At 55.2% G+C, this 20,796-nt stretch overlaps 3 protein-coding genes across 3 annotated transcripts in view; 1 reads left to right on the top strand and 2 right to left on the bottom strand.

Annotated features, from left to right (window-relative positions):
* The first annotated feature begins 283 nt into the window (after positions 1 to 283).
* Positions 284 to 6,315, top strand: PTSG_07858 (uncharacterized protein). The gene is made up of 13 exons (XM_004991606.1): positions 284 to 334; positions 583 to 631; positions 758 to 870; positions 1,136 to 1,209; positions 1,429 to 1,549; positions 1,827 to 2,431; positions 2,736 to 2,786; positions 3,001 to 3,078; positions 3,333 to 3,447; positions 3,725 to 3,787; positions 3,944 to 3,999; positions 4,150 to 4,243; positions 4,559 to 6,315. The coding sequence occupies exons 1-13, from the start codon at positions 307 to 309 to the stop codon at positions 6,064 to 6,066; spliced, it is 2,955 nt and encodes a 984-aa protein (XP_004991663.1). The 5' UTR covers positions 284 to 306; the 3' UTR covers positions 6,067 to 6,315.
* A 224-nt stretch (positions 6,316 to 6,539) lies between these two features.
* PTSG_12647 (TKL/DICTY4 protein kinase) lies at positions 6,540 to 13,582 on the bottom strand (the record flags this gene model as incomplete). The annotated part of the gene is made up of 12 exons (XM_004991605.1): positions 6,540 to 8,224; positions 8,569 to 8,810; positions 9,162 to 9,287; positions 9,546 to 9,723; positions 9,807 to 10,230; positions 10,443 to 10,757; positions 10,996 to 11,340; positions 11,523 to 11,618; positions 11,969 to 12,214; positions 12,510 to 12,715; positions 12,995 to 13,192; positions 13,468 to 13,582. The coding sequence occupies 12 exons, from the start codon at positions 13,580 to 13,582 to the stop codon at positions 6,540 to 6,542; spliced, it is 4,176 nt and encodes a 1,391-aa protein (XP_004991662.1).
* An 864-nt stretch (positions 13,583 to 14,446) lies between these two features.
* PTSG_12646 (TKL/DICTY4/DRK protein kinase) overlaps positions 14,447 to 20,796 on the bottom strand; it is a gene marked incomplete at both ends in the record, with an annotated part of 6,557 nt that continues 207 nt past the window's right edge. Inside the window, 11 exons of the mRNA XM_004991604.1 lie at positions 14,447 to 15,737; positions 15,808 to 15,988; positions 16,264 to 16,505; positions 16,815 to 16,940; positions 17,190 to 17,875; positions 18,038 to 18,349; positions 18,582 to 18,914; positions 19,133 to 19,231; positions 19,402 to 19,644; positions 19,939 to 20,144; positions 20,422 to 20,616. Coding sequence (XP_004991661.1) covers positions 14,447 to 15,737; positions 15,808 to 15,988; positions 16,264 to 16,505; positions 16,815 to 16,940; positions 17,190 to 17,875; positions 18,038 to 18,349; positions 18,582 to 18,914; positions 19,133 to 19,231; positions 19,402 to 19,644; positions 19,939 to 20,144; positions 20,422 to 20,616 — 3,914 coding nt within the window. The remainder of the gene's footprint in view (positions 15,738 to 15,807; positions 15,989 to 16,263; positions 16,506 to 16,814; positions 16,941 to 17,189; positions 17,876 to 18,037; positions 18,350 to 18,581; positions 18,915 to 19,132; positions 19,232 to 19,401; positions 19,645 to 19,938; positions 20,145 to 20,421; positions 20,617 to 20,796) is intronic.

Below are 20,796 nucleotides of genomic sequence, written 5' to 3'. Positions count from 1 at the left end.
GTGTGTGTGTGTGTGTGTGTGTGTGTGTGTGTGTGTGTGTGTGTGGTGTGGTGTGGTGTGGTGTGGTGTGGTGTGGTGTGGTGTGGTGTGAGTGTGTGTGTGTGTGTGGGTGGGTGTGGGTGTGGGTGGGTATGGGTGGGTATGGTGTGAGAGAGAGCATGGGATCATGCCTCACGTGTCATGAAGGCCTGGAGGGTGTCTCCCGTCTTGTTTCTCAACTCCTTTCTCCACCGTTTGCTCTTTTTGCTTGTTCTGCGCCATGAACTGACTGACTGTTGCCCATAGGAGCTGGCCAAGTCCATTCGCATGAAGCGACAAGTCTCCATCGAACGAGGTGTGTGTGTGTGTGTGTTGCGGTGTGTGTTGTGTGTGTTTGTGTGATGTGCGTGTGCAGGTTACTGCACGTCTTTTTGACTGGCTCTCCCACTCTGCTGTCGACTCCGCACTCCTTTGTGTGGCTTTGGCTCTGTGACCGTTTACATCCCCTATGCTACCGCTGCGGTCTCTGGCCTTTGTCTCCCTCCTTGCCATATCCGATCTGCCGCCACTGCATCACTCACCATGTTGATGGCCGTGACACAGGACTCACGTGTTTGCAAGATCCGCATGACGGTGACAACGACCTTGTGAGGTCAGGCGACAAACTCGCAACCAGCCCACCGTTTTGCTGGCCTTGAAACTGTTCTCTTGTGCGCCTTCACAAATGAGTCGGACTGCACAATCTCATGACTTGTGTTGCTCTTTCCATTTGCCACAGGTCGGTTGTGGATCCAACAGAGGAACGCGGCATGGTGCTCTCCTCCACTGAAGGCACGAGTGTGAATGCCCAGCATTGGACTGACTCTGTCAACGAGGCCCTCTCATCAAACGGTGCGTTGTGTCTGTCTGTCTGTCTGTCTGTCTGTCTGTCTCTGTCTGTCTGTCTGTCTGTCTCTGTCTGTCTCTGTCTGTCTCTGTGTTTGTGTGTGTCTGCCTGCCTGCCTGCCTGCCTGCCTATCTGCTTGTGCATCAGGCGACCTTTGCTGGTGCAAGCTGGGGATGGCACCTACAATTCTTGTACCTCGCTTGTTTTTGAGTCACCAGGCACTCACGTCACCAACACGCCTCCACTGCGCATCGATCGCTGTCACCACAGAGTCAAGCAGATCAAGCACGTCGCTGGCTCCGTCGGAGCTGCAGCTGCACTGCCCTTCGTGCAGTGTGACGATGGTGCGCATCCATGCTATTGGCCCAACGCGCTGACATGTTTGGACCATGTTTATCCCATAATTGTGCAAGTGTGCCAACTGGTCGTGCATTCACATGTGTTCATGTGCAGTAAGCACTGGACGTTTGGTTTTGAAGGTGAGCGTGCACGCTGCACCACTCACACAATATGACACCATGAACCCTCCCCCTTCACCTGCCCCTGCGTCATATCTTCAATAGAGTGACGCCAAGCACGTTCCCATGAGCCTGATCCCATGCGGACACGTGGTGTGTCGATCCTGCCTCACCGCTGGCCGGTCTGATCTCGGATTTCTTCTCTGCGCCACCTGCAACGAACTCAGTACGTACTCGGGCTCCCAAACACTTGGTTGTTTATTTGCACATGTGTGTGTATGCTGCACGTGCACTGCAGGTGTGCACTGCATGTGTGTGTACTGCATGTGTGCTGCATGTGTGTGTGTCTGCCGCACGCACGCACGCACGCACGCACATACACATACGCTTACGCACACACATACGCCTACGCACACACGCTACACACACGTACGCACATAACACACACGCACACGCGTGCGCACACTCACGCACAAACCATACACACATTCTCCCCACCGCAGCGTCCTCGTCGATTATGAACGCGACGTTGAAGCAGGCAATTGCTGCGGAAATTGCTGCGCAAGAGAAAGCACAAGAAAAACGCAAAGCGCGCACAGACCAGCGGGGTATTCGCCAGCAGTGGAAGTCGAACCTCAACCGCAAGAGCATCTTCTTCGACTCTGCTGCTCCCTCCAACAACAGCCCCACAACCTTGACAACAACCGCTACAGCCAACATGGCCATAAACGGTCGCAGTGAGGCAGGTACCGCCGTGGGTGAGACGAGGGCTGTGCCGGCACGCAAACGAAGCAGCCAAGCAAACGCAACCAGCGGCCCATCCTCTGCCCTGGGGAACACGGCCACATCTGTTGGCGGTGGTGTGGGCACACCCTCCAAAGGCAGCAAGACAGGCTTACTCAGCACAAGCGCTGGCAATAGCAACAACAACAGCAGCAGCAACCAACGTCATGACCTCACCGACACCGGTGCAAACATGGCGGCATGCAAGCAGGGTCAAGGCACGAAGCCCGCAATGCGTCGCGATGCAAGTCGTTCGTTCTACTTCCCGCGCCAGCCGCTGCAGACCGGCATCACTAAGACGCGTTCGGAGAAGCGCATTTCAGGGGTATGCCGCCCCATGCAACAAGTGTTCGTGTGGCTGGCCTGATTGCCTTTTGTGTGTGTGTGTGTGTGTGTGTGTGTGCATGAATGTTTGTGTCAACGTGTATGTGCGTGTGTGTTGGTGCATGAATGTTTGTATCAATTTGCGTAAGTATGTGCGCTCGCTTGTTCAGTGTGTTACGCCCACAGCTTCCACGTGAGTGTGGCGATGCGTTGCGTGCAATAGAGCTCCTCACCGCAGCTCACCCCAGTCTTGCTCTGTATGCTGCATGTTATGACGTGTGGTTGATGATGGATGATTTGCACAGACCGCGCGACCCCCGCATCACACGGCCCATCGCCGCATCTCCCACCAGGCGGTGAGTTGCACTGTTGCGGCTGTTCGCAGCACGGGGTGCTCGACACGACATGGTCGTATTGGGGTGATCATTGATTGTTGTTCCTGATTGCTGGGTATGCCAGCTTTGCTTGCCTTGTCCTTGTAGCTGTGTACCCTTCATTGCCCTCTCTGCCAGTTCGTTCGATTGCCATGAGTCACTCCTCTTCGGTCTTTGCTTCCTTGCGGGTTCACAGCAAGTGGCAACAGAGCAATACGTGGCCCGCGTGCACATGTGCATGCAGCTGGAGACACAAGTGTCGAGCCTCATTCAGGTCGGGCTAAAACGCCGCGATGTCGCGCGTGCAGGTTTTGTGTCTCATTTGTGCAGTTGGCGTGGTCTGATGTGTACACGCACAGCCTTGATGCATGTACTCGCTGATCCACGCACATCTGCACACACACACACACACACACACAATCCATACTCACACATGCACAATATCGCCCGCACACGCGGTCGTTGTGCCTTTGCTCAAATCGCCACCGGTGCTGTCATGTGTGTGTGTGTGTGTGTGCTGGTATGCAGTCGCTTGCTGAGGTGGACATGGCCATCAAGAAGGAGGAGGCAGAATCACGTGATACCGCGTCAGAAATTGAGCGCATCGACGAGCAGGTTGCGTTTCTTCAGCAGCAGCGCAAAGGTACGTGACACACCATGCGAAGCTGCGTCCTTGAATGCGTGACCTGCTGCTCTGCGTGTGTGTGTGTGTGTGTGTGTGTGTGTGTGTGTGTGTGTGTGTGTGTGTGTGTGCGTGCGTGTGTGCGTGTGTGTGCGATGTGTGTGTGTGTGTGCGCGATGTGTGTGTGTGCGTGTGCGCGATGAGATGCTGCTGCATGTGGGATGAAGCAAGCCAAGTCACCTAAGCCCCCAAGCAAACTTCGGCTCACTTGCTCATCACGTGGCTTCTTCTTGAACAGATCTCGTGCAACAGCAAGCAGAGCAACAGGCAACTACAAAGCGCCTGCAAGACAACCGCAAAGGTAGTAAAACATCTTTCACACATACAAGCACACACACGCACACACAAGCACACGCACACAAGCACGCGAGCCTATTCATGTTGGTGGTGGCAAACGCCGCACTCGCTGTTGCACATCACGTATATCACACGTATGCGTTGTTATGCCCTCTTGCAGGTGTGGTGGCCGACTTGGAAACAGCAAAGACAAACTTTGGCCAGGTTACAGAAGAGGTGAGATGCCAATCCACACGCACACGTACACAACCATTTGCACACACGCACACGCACGCATGATTGTGCTGGTGGACCACCAGGTCATCAGTCAACTTGATGTTCACCGGTTGCCTTTTCGCTCACACCGCAATACCTTTGCAACTGCAGCTGCGGGCACACCGCAACACGCTTGAACAAGAAGGCGCCCTGCAAGAGGCAACGAAGAAAGCACGACAATCACGCATCTTCGACGTGGATCTCGGTGAGTACACATCAACGCACGCTAACTAGCACACACATGCACACACATGCACACACACACGCACACGTGCGGACACACACATTTACACACATACACATATGCACACACATGCACACATGCACACAACTGCGCATGCACATGCGATGGTTCAAGTGCAAACACACGGGCCTTGCTAAACTGTCATCACATGTACATGTGAAGCGCTCTTACTTGCCCGTAAAGTCCGCTGCCTGTACCTCGTACGCACTGCGTGCTCGCTCACTGACACCATTGTCACTCCCCGTTATACGCATGCTTGTTGTGCTTGTTGTGCAGCCACGACACCAACACCCCCACCACATGCGGGTGGCGAAACAAGAAGCTGTGTCGTCACACCAACGCACCTGCCAGGCTCAAGCACACACAGTGACAGAAGCACGCCGTCCTACACGCTCGAGCATATGGCTGGATGCTCCGGCCCGCTCAAGTTCACGCACCTCGCACGGCACACCGCTGTCTCCGCGACAGCCAGTCAGAAGTCAGGCGCAACAGCAACAAACGCCAACAGCACGCAGACACGGGTCAGCAAGCAACAGACAGATGCAACTTGCAGCGAAAATGACAGCACGGATTCCACTCGTGCTACCAACAAGGACGCGTCGCCTGTGCCATTTCCTGCAAGCACCAACTCAGCAAAACAAACCAACCTTCCCGAAGGCGCATCAACCAACAGCATTGTCTTTACTGATGATGACACGCGCCAACATCCGACCGCGCCAGCTTGCAAACGAGCAACAACAGATGCTGTAACGGCCACCAGTGACAATGACGAGCACCTCTGGCGACCAACGGCGGAACCGCGACACTCCCTGCCAACCACGCCGCGGGTCATGTGCAACGCCCGCCTTGTCCTCGATGAGGATGACGATGAGGATGACGATGACGACGAAGACGACGAGGATCATGGTGAAGTGGCTGATAGTACAGGTGGCGGACGGGGGCAGAAGCCAAATCAAGTTGGCTGCGAGACACAACCCGACGTGCTTGCGCCAGGAGCGGTGACAACAAAGTTGAAGGTCAACTGTGATGGCGAAGCGGGTGTGGCAGGCAAGCGAGGGAGTGATCCTCGTCTCATTCGCGCAGCAACGCGCCGTGCGTCCGCGCCACTCCCTCCACATTTGCAGCCTTCCTCGCCACATGCGGCACACCCCACACCCTCGAACATGTCGGCTGTTGTGTGGGATGACGCACAACGCGAGGCAACGAATGACAACCACAAATCCAGCTCTGAGGATGGCTGCATCAAGTACCCATCAGCTGCTATGATGCCTCTCGCGCCTGGATCCTGCATCAAATCGGCGGCACAATCAAATAGCAGCGCCCACGGTGACCGCGGTGATGGCGCTGGTGATGATGGTGCTGCGAATCTCGATGACTATGATGATGATGACGACGACGACGACGACGACGACATCATGGCAAGCATTCGGCTGATGTTGATGGGAGACGCGGGTGAAATGGAGCAAGCAAAGTCGAGGGTGTTGGCAACGTCCCTGGCTGCTGTCATTGATAGTGGCGCCAACGCAAACTCATCGGGTCACGAGCTTGAGGGCAACAGTGCCGACGACACGGCAGCACACCTGGTCACCGACCAGCACCTGTCCAAAGATGCGGCCTTGCCTGTGGTCGACCCGTATGACTTCATCGACGACATTGGCAACGCCTCGGAGGATGACAGCACGGCTCCCGACGCGGAGAGTCACACCGCCAAACCTGTCAATGAACTTCAACATACGGTGGCAGGATGCAGTGACTTGCATGATGAAGATGAAAGCGAGGTGTAAGTGTTGTGTGTGTTTCTGTGTGTGTGTGTGTGTTTCTGTGTAAATGTCAGCCTACAATGCTTCTTTGTCTGGGCGAAGATGGCTGTTGTTTGCTCGTGAGCACCGGTGTCCATACAGAAACATGGTTTGCGCTTCATTTTCTTCATTTTCTTCACAACCATCTCCAGAGGTTGGCACGACAGTATGGAACAAAGCACACATGCAAGAATGAACCTGGACAAACAAACCACTGAAGTCCGCCACTCCGCACCGCACAATGTCATCTCGAACAACAACTCGACTAAGAAACATGGGCGTACACCGACACAAACACACATACACGCAGTACTCACACACAGAGATTCAACGTTAAGAACACTGGCATTGCAAAGAGAAGGCTGAGGTTGGAAAATGTTAAGCCGTAGGGGAAGGCGCATCACACATCACATCACACAGTGGCGAATGAGAACCCGAAGATAGTGCAACAAAGGCCATCAGCACAGGCTCACTTCAGACAGCTTGCCATGAGACAGCGTGGCGCGTTCCTCGTCACGGGGAATGTCCACAGGTGAAACGTTGGCGAGTGGGGAAAGACTTCCACCAAGACCATCGTCGGACTGACTGTCGCCGCGGTAAGCGTCAAGAAGAACGGCACGTTGAATGTTTGGGTTCATGAGCAAAGCTGCAACACCAGTGCGGGTGTTGGACGACAACGAGGAGTCTTCAGCATAGGCATCAGCAACGCTCCCCGCATCAAGTTGCGCCTTGCCTGTATCGGAGGCGGGGAGGGTCTCGGTATCATGATCAACAGCAGCAACATCCTGAATCACATTGGCACGTGTTGCGAACCGGGGTCCATGATGTTGCGAGGCTGTCGAAGTACGAGGACTACCAACGCTGTCACGCGACAGGGCCTCAAACGCCTCTGCATCGTTGAGCCACGACACGGAGCTCAATGACACCCGCGCCGATGCGCCGCCCTCATGTGCTCCTGTCGACCGCCGCCCAATCGACGACGCACGCTTCTTCTTGAACACAAACCCGCCCCCAACGCTGTCCTTCGGCTGGGCACTCTTCCTCCGGCTACCCGTGTCACCGTCAACATCATCATCACCGTCAACATTATCACCATCACCCTCGCCATCACCCTCGCCCATGTCAATGACGGTGGCCTCGTTCTCAGCAATGGCAACACGCCCCGTCTGCTCATGCTTCCTCGTGCTCACCAGCCAGTATGTCAGCATCTCGCCCTTGCCCTTGATGTTCTGCACCCCGCGCGACTCAAGCTTCACCCACGGCGCCTGGCTCCGCACGCGGTCTCCCGCAGACGTCGACACGTGGATCTTGTTGCGCTCGCTCGAGCTCTCCATGCGCGACGCCGTGTTCACCGTATCCCCAAACAGGCAGTACCGCGGGTTGCGCCGCCCAACAACGTTGGCCACGACAGGGCCGCAGTGGAACCCAACGCGGATGTTCACGCACCCCAGCTCCGGCCGCTCAGGGTCAATGAACGTCGACTGCGCCGCCTTGATGGCGTCCTCCGCAAACTGCGCAATGCGGAGCGCGTGGTCGTGCTGCGGCTTGACAAGGTTTGTTGCCGCCATGTACGCGTCGCCAATGGTCTCCACCTTGAACACGCCGTGCTTCTCCGTCAGCTCGTCAAAGGCAGAGTACAGCCGGTCCAGCATGTCCGACACCGCCGCCGGCGTCAGCTGCGCGCTGATGTTGGTGAAGCCCACAATGTCGGAGAAGAAGATGGTCACGTCGTCCTTGTGCTCCGGGTGCACCTTCTTGCCCTCCTCCAGCATCTTGGCAATGTGCGGCGGGAACACGTCGTGCAGCACCGTGGCCTTCTTCAGCGCGTCCTGCTTCTGCTGGATGAGGCTTGCGCCCACCTTGCTGATGTTGAGCTCGCCCAGCTGCGCATCCACCTGGTCAAACGTTGGCCGGAACTTGGGCTCCTCGGACCAGCACCGCCGCGCAAGCTCAGCCAGCATGACGGGGCACGAGGCTGGGATGTCGGGTCGCTTTGCCGGCACCTGGCGCGCGGCAATCTGACGCAGCACCTCCGACGCGTCCTCCTCTGGGAACGGGTCCTGCCGGCTGTAGATCTCGTACACCGTGATGGCGAAGCTGTACACGTCCGCCTCCCGCGTCACCTCTCCTCCGCGCAGCACCTCTGCATGGTTGTGATGATTGGTTGGTGAGCGGTGGTTGTGATGGTTGGTTGGTGAGCGGTGGTTGTGATGGTGGTGATTGTGATTGGTGATTGTGAATGGTAGTGGTTGGAAGGCATGTGTATGTGTTGAGGTAAGGGGGGGGAAGAACGCAGCTCTGCAATAAACACGCCCGAATACACATGCACGTGCTTGCATGCATGCACATTCACAGTAGCACATCAGCACACACACCACATCACACACACGCACACGCACACACACACACACACACACCACATCACACACACACACACACACACACCACATCACACACACGCACACACACACCACATCACACACACACCTGGCGCCATCCAGAAGGGGGTGCCACAGCCAAAACGCTGCTTTTGCGACAGCCCGAAATCAGCAACCTTGGCCTTGAAGTTGCCATCCACAAGCACATTCTTCGCCTTGAGATCGCCGTGCACAACCGGTGGCTTGAGGTTGTGGATGTAGCGCATGCCAGACACAATGTCCTTGACAATGGGCAGCAAGAACATGTCTGGTGTCGGCAGCTCATCATTGCGCAGGAAGTCATACAGCGACCTGTGCATGAGCAACGTGCGATTGTGTGTATACGTGTGTGGTGCGAATGAGTGAGTGTAGGCGAGTGAGTGAGTGTCGAGGGTGGGAAGAATGAGTGGAAGGCAGTGATGGCGAAAGTGTGGTGCGTGTGTATGCGGTGTGCTGTGCATGACGGCACGATGGCATAAATGCACGCATGCAAGAGCGTCAGCAAAGCCTGATGTCAATCCAATGCAAGTGCACATGAAGATAATCACACACACACATACATACAGATATGCACACACACACACACACACACACACACACACACACACACACACACACACACACACACACACACACACACACACACGAGAAGCATTGACGCACCCGTGCTCGAGGTGCTCCATGACAAGGAGAAACTCTCGCGACTTGGTCATGATGGCACCAAGCATGGTGGCGATGCACGGGTGGCGCAGCCGTGACAGCAGCCGCATCTCCTCCATGAACTCGGCTCTGTCGTGATGTGAAGGGCAGTGCAAGACCAATGTGAGTGAGCACAATGCAAGCGAGCAGTACTTTGACCAGCTTAGCCAGAATGGGCCTGTACCTCACGCCAAAGAGCCAAAGAGAGGCACGCACTTGGTACTCATGCACACACATATGCATGTACACACACTCACTCGCACACACTCACACACAACACACACACACACACACACAACGCACACACCACAGCACACCACAGCACCCAACTCCTGCAGACAAACGTACTTTGCGTTTGTGAGCCTCTTTGTCTTGCTCATCCTGTGTGTGGTGCCCTGGGTGGTTGCATTGCCCTGCTCCAGCGCCCGCTCAATCGCTGCCTCGTTGTCCATGTTGCCCAGCTGCAAGCCAAAGCCGTTGGCTGTCCTTGATGCCTGATACGTGCCTGTCACTGTGCCGTCAGGAGCTGCAAGTGCGTCATCGCATTCGCCGTTCTTGCTACTCCGTTTCATGCTGCTGAGAACCCTCGCTTGCTTCCCGTGCGCGTACCACGTGCACCTGCACGCGAGGCCCGCGGCATGACGCGCTTGATGGCGATGGCGGTGCCGTTCAGCTCCCCCTTGATCACAACACCAAACGCGCCCATCCCAAGCACCTCGGGCGGGTCGCTCACAACAACGTCTGCCGCGTCAATCTGCCACAGCTTGTCTGCGCCTCGCCGCACCATGGCAATGGCAATGTACACGCCGATGCCAATCACAGCCAGGGCGCTGCCGATGAAGATGGGCAGGTACTCCTTTGCCTGCATGCAACTGCCGCTGATGTGGAGCGTGCCGACGGGGCAAACGCACGTGTTGTCCTGTGTTGCCTCCATCCCAGGTGGGCAGTCGCGAGGGGTTACTCTGATCAAGAACGGGCTGGCGTCGACGTGCGTCCATGCCTCCTCTGACGTGCCTGGACTTGCAATGAGGACCTGCACGCAAGCGCACATACAACGACAAGCAAAGATGATACAGTCTTCCGTGAATCCCCGCCGCACGGCTATTGCCATCACCATCCTCAACAATGCGTGTTCAGGCTGACATTCATCAAGCATGCCTACACTCAGGCGAACATGCAAACGCACACAATGTACCTGCCAACATCCCTCCCCCTTCACTGATAACGCGCAATGTGCAAGCTCACGTTCACGGCGGCGAGGCCATAATGATAGGCGGTAAAGTTGATGGTCGACATGTGGTGGTAGCCTGGCACTTGCGCAGCAGCTGTCGTGTAAGTGCCCACGTCGTCCCATGTCACAGTCACGTGAAAATAAGCATCGGGGTCCGTGATTGCCCGTGAAGCAGACAGTCTGTCTTCAACCACGATGAACTGAGTACTGCCTTGCTGGATGGTTGCGCAGACCTTCATTCGCAGACAAGAGCTTGAAATAATGTCGCGTGCTGCTATTTCATCTTCAAGGGTAACCACTGCTCGAAACAAGCTGGGGCTTGAGTGGAGCTGCAATACACAGACAAGTGAGGTGTTGTAACAGTTGAGTTCGGAACGAAGTTGTTAAGGCGTAGGTTACAAGCTCACGTTCACTTGTGCGCAAGCTCAAGGTGCAAGGTCACATCCACGCATGTGTGTATGTGCGTTGTTGTTGTTTGCGTATGAGAGAGAGAGTGTGTGTGTGTGTGTGCGTCGGCGTGTGTGCATGTGTATGTTATGCAATGTCAAAAAGCAAAGCTTGTCTCACCACAACTGGAGGCGTGTGTCGGCACGGACGGCAGATTACGCAACCGTGTTCCGGAATCGCCGCGCCAGGACACAAGTTGTGCAAGGCCGTGTGTTCAATGGTAAACGTGTCCTGTGCACAAATTGTGTACCCTTCCACGTTCGGGACGTTCACGTGCACAAACTCTCGCTCGATGAGCGCGCGAGACTGTTGCACTTTCTCCGCCAAGAGCACAGTGCCAAGTGGCGGTGCCGTCTCGTTCTCAAACATGGCGTCGTGCTGCCGAAACACGACATGGGACATTCTGCGAACACAATGTGTCTGCAGTGGATGGATCAGGTCACGTTCCACAACCCCAACCGTTTGCTGTGGTTTGGTGGAGATGGAGTGAAGCGTGCGTGATGTGCGATGTGGCCACTGTGAGAACCGAGCGTACGTAGCACATATAGCATGCATTGCCTGCATGCACCCTGCAGTCCTTGCATCGCAGGCACACGCGCATACACATACGCACCCACGCACATACATGGGATGAAAGGTGTACGTACCAGAATCTCGGAGACACTGGCCACCACGCGAGGACTCGCGAACTGGGCCTTCTTGCTCTTCACATCAAAGATGGCGTGATGCATCTCATCGCGCTCCTGCGCAAGCGCACAAACAACAAAGTGGAAGGCAATCGTAAACACAGCCAGCAGTCAGTGATACGACGAAAGCGACAACGTGAGGGAAGGGGAAATGAAGAGACGAGGCGTGCGGTGCAGTGGAGTGCAGTGCGTGCAGTGAAGAAGAGCAACATGCGCCTGGAACAAGCCACCCACACCAGTGACCGTAGCACGAGCATCACGCCACACACATAGTCACACCCCTGCGTGCACATGCATTGACCACACACACACACACACACACACACACACACACACACACACACACACACACACACACACACACACACACACACACCATGCATACACACACGCACACGCACACTCACATCCAAAGTGAGTGGTCGCATGGCGGCAAATGTCCAGCTCGGATACACGGGAGTGGAGCTCGCGTAGGCAAAGTACTCGCCGTTGTTCTTCACCACGGGCTGCTGAGATACCACGGAGATGGTGTGCCAGTCAACCAACCCAGCTTGCACGGCCTTCTCCAAGAAGCCCGTCGGTACCATCCCGGCAACAGCCGTGCCAGACAACACAGCCTCCAGCACACGTTCTGGTGTTCCAAGAAACTGCAACTGCATGCGCCCCACACCGCCACCACCACCACCACCACCACGACAACCGCATCAAACAGTGACGGTGAGAACAGATGTGCACAAGTGCAGCCATACAGGTGGTGCCAACAACACAGGGTGAGCGCGTCGAGCCAAAGAAACAAGCACCCCAATCGACACTGTGTGTACATGTGCTGGTGCAACTGACCACACCATCACACTGCCACAAACTCCACAACACACAACACCACAAGAGCAGAAGCAACAAAGACAGCCAACCAACTGCCCCCTTGGTTTGAGTTGCACTGTCACACACCATTTCAGCGTCGTCCATCAGGTCATGGTTTGCCTTGTCCAGGTACTCGGCATAAACGGACAGCGTGGAGGCAAAGTCAGTGACTGTTGTGCCAGCAACTACTTTGTCCTTGAGGTCAATCAGCGATACCAGATCTGTCTCGCGCCGGGTGAACAGCACGCCACCGCTGTCAAACACAAAGTCGTCCTTGTTGTCGCTGCCAGGCTCTGCACAGTGCGACATGCAAGCCAGTAAGCAAGCAATGGGTCATGTGAGCATTGGGTTTGGTTGGTCGCAATGCGTGCGCAAGTGCGATACCACCGTGCCACAGGCGACATGCAAATGGATTGGATGAGTGAGCGCATGTACAAGCGTGCTGGGGTATCCAGACAGCACACCCATACATACACGCCCTCGACTATCACACAAGTGTGCATGCATGCAAGCATTTCTGAGCAAAGGCACGACAAGGCATATGATTGGAGTGTTGGCCTGCTTGCACGTACTGAAGATGCTGGGCAGTCCAAATGCTGCAACCGGAGAGATTGCTTGCTCTTCCTGTAGGCACGCCATAGTCTTGGTGTTGATGAGGGCAAAGTCCAGGTGGCTGGAAGCATCCAGCATCTCCAGCTCGTTCATCCGATACATGGTGAAGTTCCAAGGCGCGTGCTCAGCCAGCAGCTCCTCAAAGACGTCACACACATCTGCAGCACGTCAACGCGAGGGGAAGATGCACACAAACATATGTGAGGAGGTGAGAAGTCAGAGAGCAAACTTGAAGGAGGTGGTCGTTGCAGCGGCGAATCTCGGCTGTGAGACTCGTATCTCCTCGACCTCAAGAGTCACGAGTTACAATCACACAGAAGCTCCCCTGTGCTCTGGTGGCACCAACAAAACATCAAAGCAAAGGAGACGTTCAGAAGCAGAGAAACAAGAGGGATCTAGATAGGTCGCTCTTCCTTCCTGTTTTCGGACTTACAGGGCTCCGTTGGAGAGAGGACGCATCCAATGGCCAGCGAACCATTGGCAGAAAGGTGGTCGGAGCGAACGTGTGCGGCAAGCACACAAAAGAGAAGAGCGACAAGCACAAACATCTTGACTTGATGCCGTGAGAGTCAGCAAGGAGAGAAGGTGTCGTGCACGCGGAAACAAGCGTAGTTGTATGTGGTCGAGCGAGTGCTGGATAAACACAGTGCTCGCGCTGTTATCTGGGGAATAGGGAGGAAGAAGAAATGAGAAACGCAGCAAGGCAGCAGATGTTGCTATGACATCCATGGCCAACAGTCAAACCATGTGTTGCTTCTTGGCTTCTTCTCACCTGTATGGTTTGATGCCTCAGCAACGCATGCTGGCTCTGACTTGATCGAGTGATTGGGGTGGGTGCCTGCATTTCGAGCGTGCTTGGGCACGGTTCGAAATGTACTTCAAAGTTGACACGCGCAATTGAAACGTGAATAGGAATGACAACATTAATTTGGATTGGGGAGGTTTAATGTACGTCTAATTCATCACAACATGACAACACAACATCATGTCCAATTCGCCTGCCTACCAATCCTCGCATAGTACTGCTGTACTGCTAACGGATCATTTCGTCGAAAAAGAAGCAACATAGGCCATTGCTCTCGCTGTTTTCACGTCGTTGCAGTACAAATGGCCATGTATTTGTAACTTTGGCGAACCACCTTTCAAACAATCAACAGCTGACCCTGGCATTTGGATTGTTGAAGAGCACTTCGCGTTCACTCATTGACACAGACACAGCCTTACACAGCACCACAGTCCGAGTGAATGCAAGGAGGAAAACATCACACGCAGACTCACATCATAAGGAAACACAACGGGTTGGTTGACACGGTGGAAGCAGTTGGTGGGGAATAGCATCTCAACAAGCCAGCCGACGCACAAACAAGGAACCAGGAATCAAAGCGAAGAACAGCAACTGATTGTGAACCACATTAAGCGTAAACACCATCCGGAAGCACAACGGTAGCGAGCACTTTGGTGGCTTGATTGGAACTGTCAAGGCTTTGACCGTCATGAACGCTGCTCTCAACAGTGACATAGGCGTTGGCCACACTGGTGTTGAGGTCGATAGAATTCTCATCTGAGTTGGTGCAACAAGTCGAATCGATCCCTGCGACAGTAACAGCGGTCGACAAGGCAGTTGGCAATGATGTTGTTGTTGGCAGGTTGCATGCTGTTGTTGACGCCCGACGGCTGCCAAAGCTGTCACGCGACAGGGCTTCAAACGCCTTTGCATCGTTGAGCCACGACACGGAGCTCAGGGACACGCGCGCCGATGCTCGGCTCTCGTGCGTTCCTGTCGACCGCCGCCCAATCGACGACGCACGCTTCTTCTTGAACACAAACCCGCCCCCAACGCTGTCCTTCAGCTGGGCACTCTTCCTCCGGCTACCCGTGTCACCATCACCATCATCATCACCGTCAACATCGCCATCACCCTCGCCCATGTCGATCACAGTGGCCTCGTTCTCAGCAATGGCAACACGCCCCGTCTGCTCAGGCTTCCTCGTGCTCACCAGCCAGTATGTCAGCATCTCGCCCTTGCCCTTGATGTTCTGCACCCCGCGCGACTCAAGCTTCACCCACGGCGCCTGGCTCCGCACGCGGTCTCCCGCAGACGTCGACACGTGGATCTTGTTGCGCTCGCTCGAGCTCTCCATGCGCGACGCCGTGTTCACCGTATCCCCAAACAGGCAGTACCGCGGGTTGCGCCGCCCAACAACGTTGGCCACGACAGGGCCGCAGTGGAACCCAACGCGGATGTTCACGCACCCCAGCTCCGGCCGCTCAGGGTCAATGAACGTCGACTGCGCCGCCTTGATGGCGTCCTCCGCAAACTGCGCAATGCGGAGCGCGTGGTCGTGCTGCGGCTTGACAAGGTTTGTTGCCGCCATGTACGCGTCGCCAATGGTCTCCACCTTGAACACGCCGTGCTTCTCCGTCAGCTCGTCAAAGGCAGAGTACAGCCGGTCCAGCATGTCCGACACCGCCGCCGGCGTCAGCTGCGCGCTGATGTTGGTGAAGCCCACAATGTCGGAGAAGAAGATGGTCACGTCGTCCTTGTGCTCCGGGTGCACCTTCTTGCCCTCCTCCAGCATCTTGGCAATGTGCGGCGGGAACACGTCGTGCAGCACCGTGGCCTTCTTCAGCGCGTCCTGCTTCTGCTGGATGAGGCTTGCGCCCACCTTTGCTGATGTTGAGCTCGCCCAGCTGCGCGTCCACCTGGTCGAACGTTGGCCGGAACTTTGGGCTCCTCGGACAAGCACCGCCGCGCAAGCTCAGCCAGCATGACGAGGCACCGGAGCCTGGGAATGTCGGGTCGCTTTGCCGCACCTGCGCCGCGGCAATCTGACAGCAGCACTCCGACGCGTCCTCCTCTGGGAACGGGTCATGCCGGCTGTAGATCTCGTACACCGTGATGGCGAAGCTGTACACGTCCGCCTCCCGTGTCACCTCTCCTCCGCGCAGCACCTCTGCATGGTTGTGATGATTGGTTGGTGAGCGGTGGTTGTGATGATTGGTTGGTGAGCGGTGGTTGTGATGGTGGTGATTGTGTTGGTGGTGATTGTGAGTGATAGTGGTTGGAAGGTATGTGTATGTGTTAAGGTAGGGGGGGGGGAAGAACGCAACTCTGCAATACACACGCCCGAATACACATGCACGTGCTTGCATGCATGCACATTCACAGTAGCACATCAGCACACACACAGACACACACAGGCACACACAAATGCACACACACACACACCTGGCGCCATCCAGAAGGGGGTGCCACAGCCAAAACGCTGCTTCTGCGACAGCCCGAAATCAGCAACCTTGGCCTTGAAGTTGCCATCCACAAGCACATTCTTCGTCTTCAGGTCGCCGTGCACAACCGGTGGCTTGAGGTTGTGGATGTAGCGCATGCCAGACACAATGTCCTTGACAATGGGCAGCAGGAACATGTCTGGTGTTGGCAGCTCATCATTGCGCAGGAAGTCATACAGCGACCTGTGCATGAGCAACGTGCGATTGTGTGTATACGTGTGTGGTGCGAATGAGTGAGTGTAGGCGAGTGAGTGAGTGTCGAGGGTGGGAAGAATGAGTGGAAGGCAGTGATGGCGAAAGTGTGGTGCGTGTGTATGCGGTGTGCTGTGCATGACGGCACGATGGCATAAATGCACGCATGCAAGAGCGTCAGCAAAGCCTGATGTCAATCCAATACATGAAGATAATCACACACACACACACACACATACATACATACAGATATGCACACACATACACACACACACACACACACGTGAAGCATTGACGCACCCGTGCTCGAGGTGTTCCATGACGAGGAGAAACTCTCGCGACTTGGTCATGATGGCACCAAGCATGGTGGCGATGCACGGGTGGCGCAGCCGTGACAGCAGCCGCATCTCCTCCATGAACTCGGCTCTGTCGTGATGTGAAGGGCAGTGCAAGACCAATGTGAGTGAGCACAATGCAAGCGAGCAGTACTTGAACAGCAGAACCAGAATGGGCCTGTACCTCACGCCAAAGAGAGGCACGCACTTGGTACTCATGCACACACATATGCATGTACACACACTCACTCGCACACACTCACACACAACACACACACACACACACACAACGCACACACCACAGCACACCACAGCACCCAACTCCTGCAGACAAACGTACTTTGCGTTTGTGAGCCTCTTTGTCTTGCTCATCCTGTGTGTGGTGCCCTGGGTGGTTGCATTGCCCTGCTCCAGCGCCCGCTCAATCGCTGCCTCGTTGTCCATGTTGCCCAGCTGCAAGCCAAAGCCGTTGGCTGTCCTTGATGCCTGATACGTGCCTGTCACTGTGCCGTCAGGAGCTGCAAGTGCGTCATCGCATTCGCCGTTCTTGCTACTCCGTTTCATGCTGCTGAGAAACCCTCGCTTGCTTCCCGTGCGCGTACCACGTGCACCTGCACGCGAGGCCCGCGGCATGACGCGCTTGATGGCGATGGCGGTGCCGTTCAGCTCCCCCTTGATCACAACACCAAACGCGCCCATCCCAAGCACCTCGGGCGGGTCGCTCACAACAACGTCTGCCGCGTCAATCTGCCACAGCTTGTCTGCGCCTCGCCGCACCATGGCAATGGCAATGTACACGCCGATGCCAATCACAGCCAGGGCGCTGCCGATGAAGATGGGCAGGTACTCCTTTGCCTGCATGCAACTGCCGCTGATGTGGAGCGTGCCGACGGGGCAAACGCACGTGTTGTCCTGTGTTGCCTCCTGTCCTGGCGGGCAGTCGCGAGGGGTGACTTCCAGCAGGAACGGGCTTGCGTAGATGGGCTCCCACTTGTCCATTGTTGTTTCAGGGTCAGCAACATATATCTGATGGAAATGACAGAAGCGCAAGTCGTGCATATTGTGCGTTATTGCATTGGTCACTGAGTGTAATTGTGCTCTTCACACTCTTCCTCAATGACATCAAATCTATGGCGCCCATAATTATGTCATATCATCAGCTACCCATGCAGCAACGAATTTGCTTACCTCCACAGCTGCTCTGCCAAAGTGGGGGGTTGTGACATTGAAGATGGCAAACTGATGATCGTGGGGTAGTGGTGTGGCTGTTGTTGTGGAAATGCCTGCTTCTGACCAGTCAACCCTAATGAAGAAGAAGAGCGAGTGTTCATTTGGTCTGTACTGTGCGTACTTGTCTTCCACTAGCATAAACTGGGGTGTGCCTTGCTGCACTGTGGAGCACACGCGCATTCGCTCGCACGAAGACAGCAGCACGTTTTGCAGCGTGTCAACACTTGAAGAGAACAGCGTCTCGCTGCTGTCAGCCAACGTCGAGTGCACCTGTGCGAACGACCCATTGACATTGCAGTTGGATTGTGTGTTTGTGTGTTTGTGTGCGGGCGCGTGGTTGAATGCACATGCGCGTGCGCGGGTTCGCGTGAGCGTTAAAATATGTGCACGTACATGTTGGTTTGCCAGATCTGTCTGCTCTGCGCCTCACACCAGCACCTCCTCTCAGCTTCACGCACGCCACGTCTCTGTCATCCTCACCACAACGCAGGCGCAACCTCACCAAGACGGGTGGCGACTCTTGACATGCTTGGCAGGCGCAGAGCGTGTTGTTGGGGCAGTCAAGTCCAACACACAGTGTTTCCTGGATGTACTTGCTGTGTCTAAAGTGGGATTGCGGGCAGATGATTCGCGGTGCTTGCAGGGCCGGGTCGAACTTGTCAATGAGGGCAGCAGTCCACACAGAAGAAAAGGAGGAAGCTGGAGGAGAAGAAGAGGTATCGGTGGCTGCATTGCCGGGGTTGGCAGGGGACAAGACAGCGCGATGTGATGCAGTTCGAGGGCAGTAGGCGTTTGCACTTCGTGTCAGGTCCCGCTCAATGATGCCAAAAGTTTCCTGCACAGTTGTGAGCGTGTGACGTGGAGATTAAGGATGGAAAAGGAAAATGATTCAGTATCCCGTGTGCCAGAGCACACAGAGAGAGAGAGAGAGAGAGAGAGAGTGTGTGTGTGTGTGTGTGTGTGTGTGAGAGAGAGAGAGTGTGTGTGTGTGTGTGTGAGGGTGTGTGTGTGTGTGTGTGCGTGTGTGTGTATGTGTGGTGAGCGAGTACTGACCAGGGCATCTCCGGCCGTAGCGTAGCTTTCAGCGAGAGCAAAGTGGACACTCAAGTCAACGCTTGTGTTGAACAAGAAGTCAAGCATTTGCTCGCGCTCCTGTTTGTTTGAATGGGTGTTGGAAGAAACCATGCGTAGTGAGAACCTTGCAGGCCAAACAGAGGCGGGTGAGCAGTGGTTGGCGTGCATTGCTGGTTGAAGACGTTGGCGGCAGTGTTATGCATGAACAACGACTGCCATCACTGTTTGGCACAGCTACACGAACGCACCGTCGTTGTGGTTGCTTCAAAGCCTACGAGCGCCCAGCCAGGGTATGCCACGGTGGAGATGTGATAAGGAAACATGCGATGGTTGCTCTCGACGACATTCAGCGACAGCAACAACACGTCCTCCCATGTGACGGCTCTGTCTTTCACAGCTTGCTCAAGAAAGCCCGCCTGCACAATGCCAACGTCTGCAGTGCCGCTCAAGACAGCACCAAGCACGCGAGCGGGTGTGCCCATGAACTCGATCTGATACACAGTTGCATGTGTGCATGTGTGAGCGCTCGCGTGGTGCTCTGTGTGTGTGTGCGTGTGCATGTGTGCGTGTGTATGTGATGTTGTGTTTGTTGTGTTTGTTGTGTTTGTTGTGTTTGTTGTGTTTGTTGTGTTTGTTGTGTTTGCTGTGTTTGTTTGTGCGTTTGTGTGGTTGTCTCGCAAAGTGTTTGTAAGTCATGACCTTCGTTAGTGTTGGCCATGCTCCAAACTGAAATGGCAACTTGATGAAGTCATTGCATCCCACGCAAAGCACGACATCACACTGACCGTAGCTGCGTCATCGATGAGGTCTGATCCCGTGCGCTGGCGATACTCCACAAAGGCCGCATTAGTGCTGGCAAGATCTGTGGTAGTGGTTGTTGCAACGACCCTGTCCTTGAGGTGTTCCAGGGACTCGACGGTTGAGTCTGCACGTGTGAAGATGACGGCTCCCACCTCGAATACGAAATCATCGTGCGTCTTGCGTTTGGGGACTTTGATGGTGGAAGGGCAGGACATAAGCAGTTTCATATGAGAGGAATGCGGATCGACGAGAAGAGCGATACACAAGGATCGACACACACATACACACAAAGCACACGGTGAACACAACTCAAGACAACACAACACACACGTGCATACGCACGCAAACACACGCACGCGAACACACACACACACACATACAGCACAACACACGTGCATACCAGGCATACGCACGCAAACACACACACACACACACATACACAAGCACACACACGCACAGCTTCTTACCGTAGATGTTTGGAACTCCGAGTGTAGCGATGGGGGCGATGCCATATTCAACATCGAGGCAGGCGAGAGTTTTGGGATCAACGAGGGCAAAATGGAGAGATTTGACGGCATCCAAGATCTCAATCTCATCCATGGGTTGGAACGTCGTGTTCCATGGCGCATTTTGCAACACTTCCTCGAAATGGCCACAGATCTCTGCCAGGTGCAAGCACAAGGGTTGAAGTCAAGAATGTGAGTCGAGAGAAGGAAAGGAGCAACCATGCTTGGCTCTTTGCCTGGTGTTGGCTATGTGCGCGGACACCGCTAGGTTCAGGCGGCACACCTGAACAATCGCCAAAGCACACACACACACATCCAGAGGCACACATCCAGACA

The sequence above is a fragment of the Salpingoeca rosetta genome (assembly GCF_000188695.1).
Source record: "Salpingoeca rosetta unplaced genomic scaffold supercont1.19, whole genome shotgun sequence".
In the NCBI taxonomy this organism is placed as follows: domain Eukaryota; class Choanoflagellata; order Craspedida; family Salpingoecidae; genus Salpingoeca; species Salpingoeca rosetta.
This window is presented reverse-complemented; position numbering and strand designations above follow the sequence as displayed.

Excerpts from the sequence above, each read along its gene's own strand:
- PTSG_07858 (XM_004991606.1), top strand. The coding sequence starts at position 307 with ATGAAGCGACAAGTCTCCATCGAACGAG. Across the intron at positions 3,079-3,332 it reads AAGTGTCGAGCCTCATTCAG|TCGCTTGCTGAGGTGGACAT; the intron begins GTCGGGCTAAAA and ends GCTGGTATGCAG. Across the intron at positions 3,788-3,943 it reads CCTGCAAGACAACCGCAAAG|GTGTGGTGGCCGACTTGGAA; the intron begins GTAGTAAAACAT and ends GCCCTCTTGCAG.